Genomic DNA, 15,563 nt, shown 5'->3' on the forward strand with positions numbered 1-15,563 from the left:
ACCGTTTGTGACGAACCGCTTACTAGACTTAAAAGTTTTAAATGGTACAAGAAGTAGCTAGACTACCCCGCTGAATATCTTTTTCGTGACATTCCCTTGGCAACGGAAAACGGGACGCCGCTGCTTTTCTGGTGTGTATTTCCAATGATGATGTCACTAACCAACGCGCTACTTCTTCTACAGTGATAGCCATGGCGGAGTACAATCTCCTAACTTTCTTTGGTGAGTAGGATACAGTTTCGGATGCATGTTGTGGTTTTCAAACATTTAATTGTCACAAGGAGTTGCGGACAACAATTAAGATTATATGGGGAATCCCAGTAACAAACTTGCTTTGTTTAATTTGACTCGTGCGCATTGTCTTTTTGAGTTTAGTAGCCTGTTGTAGGCTAGGCTCACAACACTCCAGGGGTCTTGCAACAATCTTTGACTCATTTGTGTGTTTGTAAACAACGTCCTTTGCTAAAGTTTATTGAACAACGCTTTATTCAAACCAGTTTTATGATTTAATGATTAGCAGCTAGCTGGGTGTTCAAGGTGTACAATAACACATTGAGCGTGCAACATAGCCTACATGCTCAGAAACGAAGTGAAACGCAATTCGTTTAGGTAATAGCTTGAAGTTTCGGACTTTTAAGGTTTAATCATGTCTACGGTGATTGTTATAAGTACGATTTGAGGGATAGATCCTGGATCATTCATCATAATCATAATCCCCTAAACAGCATCTAATGGTCCTTTTGTAAATCGGTTCTGTCATGCAGTCAGGTTACAGTTTGTCCTCGGGGTTGACCAGCACTTAGCTCCGTTTTTTGTAGTCTTCTTGACATTAAGAGTCATGGCCATGTTTGCTTGCGGGTCGACATTGAGATGATGTTATGGGGGTATTTACTCTGTAAGCAAACTCGCGGATGGCGATATTTAGGTAAGTTGCAATAGCCACCATTAGAAAAGAACCTCATATACCTCAGCAATTTCCTCATAACTATGTTGGTCACACCTAAATGTCGAGTTTGCGTGGTATTAACTCATACAAGTAGCCTAAAAATCTAGTTAAAACATTTGCCCATTCATTTTAAATGCATGCATCTGTGCTCTATAGAGTTTTATTGGAGTCAATTAGTATTTCAGCGCATTAAGCGCAGAGTGTATTTAAATAACCTGCATAACAAAGGTTCAACCATACTCCTTTCGTGTTTTTAGCTGGAAAAAAAGGGTGATTCAAGTCCGTTTTTAGTTTTTGACCTAACTCCATATGAGACAAGAGGTTTTCTTCAGGCCTTGTTGCTCACACCAGTGAGGAAGTTGAGCTAACATTGCAGAGTAAAGCATTGGCATATTGCCTGTATCTCATGCTGTCAGAAAGAGTTGCTGAGCTGGTTTGCATCCTGAACTCAGGGTGAGCACTTGTGTTACCAGCTAAACTTTTGCAAGTCATGGCAATAATAAGTATTTCGGCAGCACAGTTCAGTAGGAGGGTGGGGGACATGCCATAAAGACTGTCAATGCATTGAAATGGATAGAGATTTATGATTTTCAAACTTTCTTGCACAAGCATTCCAACTTAGACAAGTGTAGGACGTCAAATAGCTTTTTCCAGTGCTATCCAGAAAATGTGGTGGGTATGTTACTAGGCTGGGGCAGGACAGCTCAGCCCAGAGTTGAACTTGCATAACGTGCACTGAATAAAGACTGATTTGAACCGCCACACATTTAGTGTGTACCTACCCTCAGCAAATGGTATGACATGACTGTATTCAAAGAATGTCATTCCTCATTCTCTTTGCACGCCGAGTGCGCAAACGATCACTTGTGTGATTAGCTGTGCCCTTTACAAGTCCACAGACCTGAACGTCAGGTTTTGACAAGAGAAACCTCCCACTCCCAGCCTCTGTGATCACACAGCACTGCTGTGGACTGTGTCGTGCTGTGTGATCACACAGCACTGCTGTGGACTGTGTCGTGCTGTGTGATCCCACAGCACTGCTGTGGACTGTGTCGTGCTGTGTGATCCCACAGCACTGCTGTGGACTGTGTCGTGCTGTGTGATCCCACAGCACTGCTGTGGACTGTGTCGTGCTGTGTGATCCCACAGCACTGCTGTGGACTGTGTCGTGCTGTGTGATCACACAGCACTGCTGTGGACTTTGTTGTGCTGTGCTAAGAATTGATGTTAGGCCTCAACACAGCTGTGATAACATGAGAGCCAGCACTTTTCCCGGGCCAGTCTGACCCCCACTGACTCCAGATCTACTAACCCTAGCCTCAATATACGCTGGTGACCAACTTGGTCTGTCACGCAGCTGCCTGACTGTGCTCCACCTCATGTAAATGTTCCGCAGTAGTCAGGGTAACCCTACAGTTGCAGTCCTTCCCCTTTAACTTGCCCTTAGGTGTTGGCCTCACTCGGTGAACCTAGCCAGAGTTGAAAGGAAATGTTGAAAATATGTTTCGTTTTTTATGTATCTTCCAAGATCATTGAAGCTCGCATGTTCCAATGGAGCACATTCAAGGTGCCTGGAAGACGCTCAGCAATGGCTTTGGATTGAAGGACTCTGTGTTTGATGACGCTGGCCTGTCCCCCACCATCATGAAAGGCTTCCCATATCAGCGGCGCTCATCGGAGGACGGGAAGATCCCGGACGCCTCGAAGACGAGCAGCACCATCCGGGTTTACCTGCCTAACAAGCAACGCACCGTGGTAAGCTGGTCCGAGGAAGGACATTTCAACCCCCGGATGAGCGCGTTGTCCTCCCGAATGTCACGGTCAGTGTTTTGGTGCCACGTCAAGGGGAAATGAACGTGGTGCCTGTTTCCCCCCAGGTGAACGCTCGGCCAGGTATGACTCTGCACAACTGCCTAATCAAAGCCCTGAAGGTGCGGGGCCTTCAGCCCGAGTGCTGCGCTGTCTTTAGGCTCCATCCTGGTCAGAGAAGGTAAGCCTGGAGATGGTGTTGCCGCCTTAACCTGAGGATGCGGTCGACGAGTTATTAGGACAGTTGTTTGCACAGCACACTCTTGAACTGGTATTTTAATGTTTGTCTCCTAAGCTTTGACCACATTTGACTTTCTCTGTCACCTCCTGTGTCCTGTAGCAGAAAATCTAGAATGGATTGGAACACAGATGCTGTGTCACTGATCGGGGAAGAGCTTCTGGTGGAAGTGTTGGACCATGTTCCTCTGACTACGCATAACTTTGTGAGTGCTCCAGAAACTGTTTTTTTGTTGTTGTTGTTGACCATATACTCATGTGACTGTGATAATGGAATAGATGGTGTCGTTGCAGGTACGGAAAACGTTTCTGAAGCTGGCTTTCTGTGACATATGCCAGAAGTTTCTCTTGAACGGTTTCCGTTGCCAAACGTGCGGCTACAAATTCCACGAGCACTGCAGCACCAAGGTCCCCACCATGTGTGTGGACTGGAGCAACATCCGTCAGCTTCTGTGAGTCCGTCTGCGCACCACTTCTGCATTGTCTGAACGGATTTGCATACAGACTCTTACCTCTGCTGTCCTGATACTTATCATTCTTATCAATGAGAGAACAAAAAATGGGCGGGCAGGGCTTAGAACAAAAGGGCCATTCTTTGATAACGTGAGCGACCTATGGCCGGGCCCTGAGGCAAACTTGCGGGTGGTGGATTTTCATCTTGCTATTTTCAGCAAGGGCTATGTCCCGTCTGATGTGATCTTCTCTCCCCCCCCCCCCCCCCCAGCCTGTTCCCAAGCCCTGGTGAAAGTGGTGCTCCTTCTCTTCCTCCCCTCACGTCACGGCGCATGCGCGACTCTCTCTCCAGGTTTCCTGTCAGGTACTGTACCCTCACTGTGCCGACTGCACTCTCGCAGTCGAGTATCTCATGAAAGATAAATGAGCCTTGTGCTTCTCCATATTCCGTCAACATCTTTTGTTGTACCAGCACTATGCTAAGGGAGGTCCGAAGGCATGCTAAGTAACTATCGTGGCAGTCTATGCGATTGTCGGTCAGGTGTCTTAAGAGAGGGTTAACTCTGGAACGGAGAGTACTTCTCCATGTGGGTTGTTCCTGTGGCAGATCAACAGATGGCCACAACAACAGACCAGCCAGCCAATCACGGGGGCTTTGGACGGCAGCAGCACAGACATGTAGTATTTCTCAGGGGTGTGCTCCTCAAACAACAGACTACTCCAGAGAGGGGAGCACTTTACCCTCGGTGGACACTGCAAAGTTTGGCTCCAAACTCGTGACGTTCTCTCCGTTTTACAACACAGGCTTCTGCAATACAAACCGTACATTTCGGCAAGCAAGCTTAGACACAAAGGATGTGGTCGACCCAACTGGAAAGTGTACGTCAAGGAAGGCAACGTGACCGGATCAGTGTTGTTCATTCCCTTCTGTCTCCCTCAGCTCCTATCACAGACACTCCACACCTCACGCCTTCAACTACATCGCCCCATGTCCGCCCCCTGATGGAGCCCTCTCCCCCAGACAGAGGTCCACCTCCACCCCTAACGTCCACATGGTCAGCACCGCCCTGCCGCTGGATACCAGCATGTACGAGGTAAATGGCAGACGCCTGCGGCCAACGGCCGGGCCAAACGCAGCTCGGCAGCGTTCGAGCTCGTTTTGAGATCCGGTTTGCCGTGCCATGTGTGGATTTTTGTTGTTGTTGATGTTGATGCAGCCCGGGGAAGCTTAATGGGCAGTAGGTAAAGCAGCAGTGAACTGCTCAGCGGAACGTTCTGGTGGGATTCCTTCTCCCCGTCGGATCTAGCTGCTCAGTCATTCCTCCCCCCCCCCACACTGTGTCATTCTGCAGCTCTCTTATGCAAACTCAAAATAGCCGTAACATGAAAGCAGATCTGGCTATTTTTACACCTGACGGATCTCCAGTGTGTGAGACACTAACTACTGTGTCTGCTGACCTCACTAGGTTGTAAACATTAAACTGGCAGGGCCTTTCAGCTTCTCTCGGGCATGTCCTGCCTCCCCCCTCCCCTTTCTTCCTCCCCTCTGTTCTGCTATGTTGTTAATGATTCGATAATTGTATTGGGTGTACTAGTCGCCCAAGTAGTTCTCCTCCCTGTCTTTTTTTGTTTTTGTACTGTCTGTTCCTCCTTTTCTTCACCTCCCTACTCTGTTGTGGTGTCATGGGGTGTAGCTAGATAGCCTGCCTCCCACTGCCAGCTCCTGCTGCCGAAGGCTTGGCCTGAAGAGGAGAGTAGGTACTGTTCGCTTCTCCAGCCCTTTAAATGACGCCACCAGAGAAAAGGTTAGAAGTAACAATCTCTAGCCTGGCTTAGTCACAGACTCAGGATAACTGCTTTCATGGCTACCTTGATGTAATGATACCCTGGCCCAGTTTGTACCTCCTTGTACCTCCTCATTGCTTCACGACCAAGGGTTATTTTGATATGCGTATGACTCCTATCAGCCTATCAAAGGACTGCTTTTACCCTGTCACCATGGGCTAAAATGTTTACTGTAAAATGGCCGTCTCCACCTGCTTGTAAGCAAGGCTGATGACTTGCAACACAACTCCATTCCAGGATGATTTCAGATTATCTGCCACTCATCGCTCTTAGGGGTAGAAAGGATTGCAGGGGTGTGAGTAATCACCCACTAACCCCAGATTACTGTTGTGGCTAGCAAAATTGGCATTCCTTCAAACTTTTTGTCAGAAGATCTAGAGAAATGTTGTATGCGGGATGTTAGAAAAAATGCAAACATCTCTCTTTTCCCTTTTTTTGTTTAGGATGCCTTAAGAAGTCACGAATCTGGTAAGGAATCTAGTTGTACCTGTATTTTGTTTTCACAGTTCCTATCTTGATACCTATTCGCCAAGTTAAGTGTATTTCACATGGAGAATGCATGACTCCCTGGCCATTTAGAACTAGGTGTTGTGATGAGACGTATAGATGGGAATGGATAAGTATAGCAAGCAGTGTTTTTCTCTTTCAGAGAGCCCCCCAGACCTAAGTCCAGGCTGGTCTCAGCTGAAAGTCCCAACCCCCATGCACAGGGAGAGAGCCACGTCCTCCAACGCTCAGGAGAAAAACAGAATCGTAGGATTTCGAGATCACACACAGCACAAACTCCTTGATCTTTGACATTTTCATTTCAGTTCTATTGGGTATGTATCAAGCCATTTATAGAAGTCTGTTGACCCCCAGCGCCCCAGAGACAAAAGAGACTCGAGTTACTACTGGGAGATTGAGGCCAGCGAGGTGGTGCTACATTCTAGAATTGGCTCAGGGTCCTTTGGAACTGTCTACAAAGGGAAGTGGCATGGTGAGTATTAGTGACCATGTTTATAAACCTTTTGTTCCACAAACCCTGTGTTGACTCTGTGACTTTGAAAGCGCTTTCCTGCTCGACTCGTTAAAGACTCCTGGCCGCATTCAGCATCTCCTCGATCTTTCACTGGGAATCTCGTTCACAGGGGACGTGGCAGTGAAGATCCTTAAGGTAACTGATCCGACTCCGGAACAGTTCCAGGCCTTCCGCAACGAGGTGGCCGTCCTCAGGTAAGACGAGGGCCGGTGCCACACCAAAGCAAATAGGGAAAGGTCCGCTTTGTGCGGTGCAGAGAACACGGCTCCATCTCCGTTTTCCTCCCGCGCGACAGGAAGACCAGACACGTCAACATCCTGTTGTTCATGGGCTACATGACCAAAGACAACCTGGCCATCGTGACCCAGTGGTGCGACGGAAGCAGCCTCTACAACCACCTCCATGTTCAGGAGACCAACCTCCAGATGTTCCAGCTCATCGACGTTGCCAGGCAGACTGCTCAGGGCATGGAGTAAGCGTCTTGTTCCGCCTGGGGCCTTTTCCATGAATCCAGTTTACTGACTAAGCCAGGCTTCTGTCAGTTACTTTCCCAGACATAAGCCTTTCTCCATGGCTCAGGATCTGCATATAGACCAGAAATGACAAATGTCATTGTGTGTATCAACTGTCACCTTCCCCTTATCTCTTGCAGTTATTTACACGCTAAGAATATCATTCACCGGGACATGAAATCCAACAGTATCCTTTGCAAGAGAGATGGATGTAGTTCACACTTACCAAACACTCATACGTAACACCCTTTTGAATAGCAACTCCACACCGATCTCCCCTTGACTTTGCTTTTAGACATCTTTCTCCACGAGGGTTTGACTGTGAAAATCGGGGACTTCGGCCTGGCTACGGTGAAGGCCAGGTGGAGCGGATCCCACCAGGTGGAACAACCCTCAGGATCTATACTCTGGATGGTGAGCTCGACATGTCCCTTCCACGCTTTCACTGAACGTGAAAAATCATCGCTTCGTACACCAAGACCCTGAACATAGGGACTTGACTTTATTGACGCGATGGTCATAGTCAGCGGCTCGGGGGGTCTCTTCTGTCTGTGTCAAGTCTCCCGAGGTGATCCGGATGCAGGACAACAACCCGTACAGCTTCCAGTCTGACGTCTACTCTTATGGCATCGTGCTCTACGAGCTGATGACGGGAGAGCTGCCCTACTCCATGATAGCCAGCAGAGACCAGGTAAATACAGCACACGCTTCTCAGACCCACTGTAGAAGAGACATCGGTTCACGCACTTGAGGTGGTATCTATGCAAAATACGAACGTGGATAAGAGCCAGCGCTATCAGTACCAATGAACTCAGGGGTTCAGAGTTGGTAAGCTGAACCGCTCAACTGGTACCATCATGAAACTTCAGGTGAAGACAGAAATGGTAGGAAAGCTCATTGAGACACATTTGAGTAAAAAAACAAAGCTTAAAAAAAAAAAAAAGCACCCTGCCAGAGGTTTTTCAGGGTTTGTAGTAAGGCTCTCATCAGCAGTGTGGCTCGCTTCCCATGATGTGGCCAGGCTCTGCGATGGTCACGCTGCAGTCTCAACACAAGATATATATATATATGGTCTGATACCACAGAACGTTCCAGACGGTTGGCTTCCATTTTCTTTCTTTGTATATATAACTAAGGAGATTTGAATGTCATAAATCTAAATGGAGGAACGGGTAGAAACTATATAACATTACATAGCTACTGGCTGGTCTGGCTATTACGGTGCGCTCTAGAAAACTCTGAGGTTCTGGTTCGTCATGTGACTGACCCCCACTGACTCTCTCCCCAGATCATCTACATGGTGGGCAGAGGCTATCTGTCACCTGACCTCAGCAAGCTGTATAAAAGCTGCCCCAAGGCCATGAAGAGGCTGGTGGCCGACTGCATCAAGAAGTCCAAAGACGACCGACCCCTTTTCCCTCAGGTAACTGGCCACAGCTCCTCCTCTTCCTGCCCATAGCACAGGGGTGTCGAACCCTGGTCCTCAGGGACCGCTGTCCTGTACATTTGAGCCGTTTCCCTGATCCAGCACACCTGATTCAAATGAAAGGTCGTTATCAGGCTTCCACAGAGCTTGATAACAACCCAGTCGTTTGAATCAGGTGTGTAGACGGTATGAAACGGCGATCAAGCAGTCGAGCGGGAGCGATTAGACGTTAAGGGGCCGAAGGTTGTGTTTACGTTTTCACTCGAGCGGAACCCTCTGTTTTGGCTCTGTGTTCCCCCCCCCCCCCCCCCAGGTCCTGTCCTCCATCGAGCTCCTGCAGCACGCGCTCCCCAAGATCAACCGCAGCGCGTCGGAGCCCTCGCTGCACAGAGCCACTCACACTGCCGACATCGCCACCTGCACCCTGACCTCCAGGCTGCCCGTTTTCTAGGGGTTCGCCGACGAGCGGCGCAATCGAACCCGACTTTGATTCTACCACGTGCCTGCCTCACGTCAGGCGGTAACTGGACGCACGCTCAGCCACCCGTTGCCAACCGAATGCAAGTGAAGAGGAGAGGGAGAGAGACTGCCCCGGAGGAGGTGGAGCAGGAGGAGAGATAGAGACTGCACCGGAGTAGGTGGAGCAGGAGAGACTGCCCCGGAGGAGGCGGAGCAGGAGAGAGAGACTGCCTTGGAGGAGGTGGAGCAGGAGGAGAGAGACTGCCCCCGAGGAGGCGGAGCAGGAGGAGAGAGACTGCCCTGGAGGAGGTGGAGCAGGAGAGAGAGACTGCCCTGGAGGAGGCGGAGAAGGAGAGAGACTGCCCTGGAGGAGGTGGAGCAGGAGAGAGAGACTGCCCTGGAGGAGGTGGAGCAGGAGGAGAGAGAGAGACTTCACAGATATTGTATGAAGTGTAGTTGCACTCTATTTTTGTCTTGGGAGTGATTTGTGCTAAAAGTGACCAGACTTTCCCCCCCGATTCCCCCACATTCACTGAATGTTCACCACATGTGCTGAATGGTGTCTGGGGCACTGGTGTTTGAAAACCTACAGGACTGGGAGACACTTTGCCATTGCGATTATTCTTGTCGTCTCACTGGTGTGAATTCCACCATGAAATGTATGACCATTCAAACTGATTTTAAATGAGTACTTATTACACAGCTTGACAAGCAGGTATATAGGGATTGTTACTTGCCTGCTTGGATCCAAGAATGATGGTGAAACTGAGGTCAAACAGGGTAGTACTTTGTGGTTTTAATAATGAGGTAATTGCCAGTCTGTTACAACCAGATAGAGATTGGGAGTGCCAGAAGACTCACGTCTACAATGATTAGGGATTTTCATATATTTAGGAAATGGTTTGCCTCTGAGGGTTATAATTGTACTTGAATAAGCTTACACCTGAAAACAAAATGTTTATTCATATTTTAATAAAATAAAGCTAAATACTATCGTGACTGACTTAATTGAAAAGATACATAAAATCAAGTGAAGTCATACCTGATAGAAAAGAGGCTATGAAACTCAATGGTGTTGTCAAACCTTTTATTTATTGTGTGAATGGACTCATTTTGGAATTGAATAAACAAAGAAATAATTAATACTGAAATGAAGGTGGATAATTATAAATCAACATTCGCATGGATGATTTATAGGTTATACATTATTTGAAACATTTTTAGCATAATATATTTAGACACCAAACTCACTGCTATTGTCTAGTCTTTCCAGTGTCACTCAACAAGACAGTTCATATAATACACTAATGATATCATTCGTTGACATTCTGGCAGTTACTCTTTTTTTATTGACTCACATAAAATGTGGGATCAGGTCAGCATGATTTCATACCATTAAAGAATAAAAGTCACTTTGTCACTAAATCTCAAGTGAGCAGCCATAAACAGTTATATACTTGACAGTTCATATAAGGAACTAGTTACAACAAAAATGTAACTTTTCTAAAACACAGCAGAATTTCATGTTTCATAGAAATAAATGGTCTGAGATAGATTTGGGTGCATGACACTGGTCACCTTTCCTTCATTCTGTGTTGTTGAATATACAGTACACAATAGGGTTAGGGTTGCAGACCGAGGTTAAGCCAACTCCTAGAATAGAATGAGTTTCAACAGAACATTTCCACTGAAAGTGCAATTGAATCCAGAACTTGCTTAAGCTTTGTCTGAACAGCCACATCTGGACCTGCTCCACAAAGCAGCAGTCGTGTTTCTAAGATCCCAAACCCATGCTGAAAAAGACTTCCACTCTTGACAAAACGTTATCTAAAGCGTCTCAGGAAAATATAGGAGCTCTCTAACAGAACCATTTGTGGATACGTCTATGTACAGATTGACCATTTTTCCTCTCACAACAACCACACAGTAAAAATGCCATTGGGGGGGGGGGGGGGGGGTGAGGAAAGAAACCTCAAACCAACCATCTGACAAGAAAGGCTTAAAGCTACAATAGGTACCATTATCCAACTATAATTCCAGGAATCTGTGTGGGGGTTATATCTGGCTCTCTTGAGAACCGGGCACTGCATGAAGTTGCAAGTCGGTAGGTGTCTTAGTCATGACCCAAGGACATGCAGTGCCGCGTGTGACGATGTTTAGATGAGCTATTTGAAGAAACAAACAAAAGGTCTATGAATCGTATATAAACATGTTGCGGACATGTCCTGGATCTCGCAAGCCGGCAACAGGCACTACACTATTACTATTGCCTGCGCTGCCGAATACGCCACCTTCATGCAAACGCGCACAAACTTCAACTGGGTTACCAAATCAACTGACCAACAACTTAATTACCAGCTTCATCAAGGGGACTAGTCAAATTAATCCAAATATGAGAGAAAGCGCCCACAATTCTTGTCTGAACTTGCACGCTGTCCTCAGTTTGACAGTGGTTTTTACAAATGAAGCCGAGGAAGGCCTGCCTCGCCAAACGCAATTGGCTGGAACAGGATTTCTGTAACATGACTGGCTGGAAAGCAGCTGACTGCTCAACATTTGTTTAAATTGACATTACACTGGCACTAAGCTGACTATGTTGCTGAACAACTCTCAGAAGGCCTCATGAGCTCACACCATTTCTTTACAGGGAGATGAAGCTTTTTTCCTTTTTTTTACTGAAATAATATTTCCTATTGTCACTATACCAGTCAGGGAGAATATGTTTTTTTTTATTATTATTATTGTCCAGTGTTGTATGCAGTTTAACATGAGACATCAGAGACCAGGTTACCAGCCCTGGGTGGGGCTGGGGGATGGCGTGGTGGGAGTGGGCGGGGCTGGTTCAGTGAGGGGCGGGGGGCGGGACCCCGCTCTCGTCCCCCGGTCCGGACATCTGCATGAAGAGTTCCCTCAGCTCGCTCACCTCGTCGTCGTGCTGCGGATGCGGCACGGCCCGGTGCTCCCGCTCCTCGATGAAGTCCCACAGGCGCACGTTGTTCAGGAACTACACACGGAAAAAAGAGAGAACGTTTCACACTCGCGCGCCGCCTCAACGGCTGTTCCGCGAGGCTGACGCGGCCATCGACCGAGCTGGCCTGCCAGTATCGAGTGCAATGTGACGGGTGACGACCCCTTACCCGCACGTTCCCCTCGGAGCCGAGCTGTTTGCGAGGTTTGTCGGGCTCAGCGCGCGTGCCGTCAGGGTAGGCGTGCATGTAGAAGCATTTCCCTCCGAACGGACAGGTGCCCCGGCCCTGGTCAAAGTACTTGCAGGGCTTCTTGCTGCGTGAGGAGGGAAGACGAGACACGTCACACTAGGATTCCTCCCATGAAGCATGCTGTGTCATCTTTCCTGGACGTCGACACTCGATTTGACGCCGGTGAGGCCGCTAAGCCTGATATACATCGCAAGAATTTTCTATCACAACATGAAGGGGTTCGTATAATCCCTTTAACTTCTCACAGGACGATGGTCAGTGTGTGTGTGTGTCTGCGCACGCAAGTGTTTGTGTGTGTATCTTTCCTTGTGTGTGTGTGTGTGTGTGTGTATGTTGGATTATGGATTACCATGTCTCTCCACCATCTACAGTTTAGAGTCCCAGCTGCTGACCTTTCCCTGTCTATTTCTGCTGGCTCTACATGACCACCTACAGGACAACAGCCCTCCCTCAGCACACGACTGCCACCGTCACCTCCGGTCCAATGGTGCGTCGGGCCACCGTCATGCACATTTTCACATCATCTGGCGAATGACTTATGTGAGGCGTTATATTAGGACGAGACGGCGGCAGTCCGACGAGAGGAGCTGCTGCACTGCGCGTAACCACCGAGCAGGAACAGAACTCTAGAGGGTGGGACGCCCGGGTGGGCCGCTGGTCTGACCTGACTCCAGACTTGAACTCCTCGATGAGTCTGTTCTTCTCGTCCTGGTCTTCCACCCAGTACACGCTGGGGATGACAAACTCCGATACCACTCTGCACTCGGGGCATGACCTGGACACAGACAGGGGGGGAGGAGCCGTTAGGTAACCGAGTTAACGGACTAACTCCTCTACGAGGTACAGTACTCCCACACAGTGCACGGTCTCTCTCCATGAACAGACATGACCACAAACGGATTTCTTTTAAATGAGTCAACGATCCAACAGACTTAACCACAAACAGATTTTTTTTATTTTTATTTTTTATGAATGAGTCAACAGTCCTAACTACACATCCATCTACTCCCATTTCCCAAACGGGCAGCTCAAAGCCGTACTTGATGATCTTGTTCTCAAACTGCTTGGCGCAGCGCCACTGGCGGATGCAGCTGAGGCAGTAGGTGTGGCAGCAGCTGGACAGGATGCCGAAGCGCCGCTCGGAGGGCGCCGCCTTCTCGTACACCACCTCCATGCAGATGCTGCACACCTTGTCCTGGCTGTGCTGCGCCGCAAACGCTTTCTCCATGTCGCTCTCGAACGCCAGCATACACATCTAGGGGGGGGGGGGGCAGAAAACGAGACAGGTTGTGTTTATTGTTTCAATGTATTAATAGTGTGTGTGTGTATATACACACACATACAATGTATATTCGACTTGCAGGACAAAATGGTTTGGTTAAGGTCACTAGATCCATTCCATCCTAGTTCCATTTCCCCTGATGCTTGGCGTTAACGGGTGTTGCAGGGACTCGAACCTTCTCGTGGGCTTTCCTCTGCTCCGGGTCGTGGGGGTGCAGCACCTGGAGCCTGCAGATGTCACACATGTCGCCGTGCAGGTAAGGACAGCTGCTGCCGTAGTGGCACTGGCCTGCCGCAGCGTAGGGGCACAGCTGGGGCTGCGGCTGGGGGAGCATGTCGGGGTAGGGCCCGGGGCCGGCGGTGGCGGAGCACTCCAGCCCAGTGCGCATGGCCTCGAGGTAGGTCTGGGGCTTAGCCTGGCTGGTGGGGTCTTGGTAGTCCCAGCACTCCGCCTCGGGCACCACCTCTGCACTCTCTCCTCCATACGGCAGCATGCGGCTGTCACATCCAAGCGCTGCAAGAGGACATAAGGGGAGAATTGTTTAGGAAAGAAGAAACAGTTTTGCCTATTTAAAAAAGAAATCGGATTAAGGATCATTATAGGTAAGATGGAACACTGGATGCAAATGCAACTCAATGTACTGTACATATATGACAATGACACCTCCTAGTGGCTAACACCATACTGTAATAAAAATTCAAGGCACAGCTCCAATGATCTGAACTAGGTCTAGATTGTAATGTATCTAAAAGTACCATGATTCAGAACTATGAACCCAATTGTTTTAAACTACAAATGCTTGATAGGATGGATATCTGTCAGAAGGCAGGCCAGAAGGAGGCACGACAATTGGAAAAGGGTTGATCCTTAAATGGTCTCAGAGATCAGTAGACTGATACAGTAGAACATACAAAAAGGTGAACAAGTCGTTACTCATGTAAGCCTCTATTTGTGCATGTTTTGCGTCCCTACGGTCTCCTAAGGGTCTGGGCCCCAAGTGCCTTCCATGTCTATATTCACTCTCAGTGGGGCATAGTGGGACCTATTGACCTCACAAAGACCCAAGCTTCATGTAGCCAACATAAAAAAAATCTGCCCAACAATGCTGAACTACATTCATGCTTTCCCATTTGCTTTTGGATGCAACATTGAAGCAACCTTTAACAAGCTTACCTCTATCTCTCAGGACTAGGGGTTTCTTGCCGTGTCTCCCAGTGGCTGCTGGAGGGCCTGCCCCAGGAACAAAGGCCCCAACACCAGGGCTTCTGCTGGGCGGGTCAGCAGGGACACCTCCCCCTCTCCCTCCAGAGGGCTTGATGTGGTCATACCTAGAACAAACATCAACCACAACCCGTGGCGTGTTGTGAGTAGATCAGGTTTGGTTGTAACATAAGGTTTACACTTAAACCAATCTTTAGAGGACTGAAAAGTGCAGTTAATAAATGAGCTAAATTATTACAATGAGCGTTAAGAAAAAATCTGAAACATGCAGTTGGTGCTGTTCTCTCTTACCTGCAACGTTCTCCATAGGCACACACGCCTCTCTGATAGAACTTGCAGATGGTTGACGGTTTACTTGTAGTCAAGTCATGAGAGAACATGCACCTGTTCCCTTCTCTGCATACTCCATGTAAGAAATATCTGAAATACAAGTGATAAATGGGCACAGCAATTCATTTGAGTTAGCTTCCTAGAAGGTAAGCTAATACCAAAGCCAAATGCAGCAACTTATACAAATGAATTGGATCTGGTAGATGCGAGTTTGCTATCGAGGTATTGTAACGCGGTAGCCTAGCTAGTTAGCTAGCTACGTTTTGCGAAAGAAATTGGAATGACTAGCTAGGTAGCTTTCAAGCTAAGTTAGCTAGCCGTAGCTACCAATGTTCACTCCAAAACGTATGGCCCTAAACACATTAGCTACTCAGGCTGATCACAATGCTATCTTACATCAGCTAACCAGCTAACACCACAACCGAAATTGCTCGAAAGTTAGAGTAGAAGGTAGAGTACAGTATAGTACCGAGCCGCTAGATATAGCTAGCTAATGAGTAATGTAATGGCCATGCACCAAGTGCAATGCAAATGTGCAGCTAGCAATTCAAGACTTACAAAAACACAGACGCTAGCTAGGTAGCGGGTTCGCTAGCTAACTCTTGGCTTGCAAAATCTGGTTCTAGAAACGGAATTATGATAGGTAAAGTAAAATAAAATCTACCTGCAGGTGACTTGCTTCGTGGTCATTTTCAACCCAAAATAACATTGGCGCAACAGTATCTATTTGTTCCTGTTGTCACGTTTGGGTCCAAGCTGAAATGGTACCTAAGAACTCCCAGGTTCGACTGACAAATTGTTCCG

At 48.0% G+C, this 15,563-nt stretch overlaps 2 protein-coding genes across 3 annotated transcripts; one reads left to right on the forward strand and one right to left on the reverse strand.

The window, feature by feature from the left end:
- The first annotated feature begins 39 nt into the window (after positions 1–39).
- On the forward strand, positions 40–9,701 carry raf1b (Raf-1 proto-oncogene, serine/threonine kinase b). 2 transcript variants are annotated; one of them, XM_084705576.1, is made up of 18 exons: positions 40–222; positions 2,475–2,701; positions 2,824–2,936; positions 3,096–3,198; positions 3,287–3,444; positions 3,717–3,809; positions 4,386–4,539; positions 5,140–5,250; positions 5,734–5,758; positions 5,940–6,043; positions 6,152–6,269; positions 6,421–6,505; positions 6,607–6,783; positions 6,964–7,010; positions 7,119–7,237; positions 7,383–7,514; positions 8,112–8,246; positions 8,563–9,701. In XM_084705576.1, exons 2-18 carry the CDS (start codon positions 2,498–2,500, stop codon positions 8,698–8,700), a joined length of 2,016 nt encoding a protein of 671 aa, XP_084561702.1. In that variant the 5' UTR covers positions 40–222; positions 2,475–2,497; the 3' UTR covers positions 8,701–9,701. The 2 variants fall into 2 exon arrangements, with proteins under 2 accessions (XP_084561702.1, XP_084561703.1); XM_084705577.1 differs by lacking the exon at positions 5,140–5,250 and having other exon boundaries at positions 42–222.
- Positions 9,702–9,778: 77 nt separating this feature from the next.
- Positions 9,779–15,558, reverse strand: mkrn2 (makorin, ring finger protein, 2). The gene is made up of 8 exons (XM_084705578.1): positions 15,424–15,558; positions 14,721–14,849; positions 14,382–14,536; positions 13,384–13,721; positions 12,967–13,181; positions 12,591–12,701; positions 11,846–11,990; positions 9,779–11,712 (listed from the first exon to the last, which is right to left on the reverse strand). Exons 1-8 carry the CDS (start codon positions 15,447–15,449, stop codon positions 11,551–11,553), a joined length of 1,281 nt encoding a protein of 426 aa, XP_084561704.1. The 5' UTR covers positions 15,450–15,558; the 3' UTR covers positions 9,779–11,550.
- Positions 15,559–15,563: the final 5 nt, after the last annotated feature.

The sequence above is a fragment of the Hypomesus nipponensis genome, chromosome 9, assembly GCF_054491055.1.
Source record: "Hypomesus nipponensis isolate SF chromosome 9, ASM5449105v1, whole genome shotgun sequence".
Taxonomy (NCBI): domain Eukaryota; kingdom Metazoa; phylum Chordata; class Actinopteri; order Osmeriformes; family Osmeridae; genus Hypomesus; species Hypomesus nipponensis.

What these genes read in the sequence shown, in the direction of transcription:
- mkrn2 (XM_084705578.1), bottom strand. Translation starts at nt 15,449, where the DNA reads ATGACCACGAAGCAAGTCACCTGCAG. An exon ending in AGAGGAAAGCCCACGAGAAG is followed by an intron (nt 13,182 to 13,383) that starts GTTCGAGTCCCT and finishes CCCCCCCCCTAG; the next exon opens with ATGTGTATGCTGGCGTTCGA. An exon ending in GAGTTCAAGTCTGGAGTCAG is followed by an intron (nt 11,991 to 12,590) that starts GTCAGACCAGCG and finishes CTCCTCACGCAG; the next exon opens with CAAGAAGCCCTGCAAGTACT.
- raf1b (XM_084705576.1), top strand. Translation starts at nt 2,498, where the DNA reads ATGGAGCACATTCAAGGTGCCTGGAAGACGCTCAGCAATGGCTTTGGA. An exon ending in CTAACAAGCAACGCACCGTG is followed by an intron (nt 2,702 to 2,823) that starts GTAAGCTGGTCC and finishes GTTTCCCCCCAG; the next exon opens with GTGAACGCTCGGCCAGGTAT. An exon ending in TGGATACCAGCATGTACGAG is followed by an intron (nt 4,540 to 5,139) that starts GTAAATGGCAGA and finishes CATGGGGTGTAG; the next exon opens with CTAGATAGCCTGCCTCCCAC.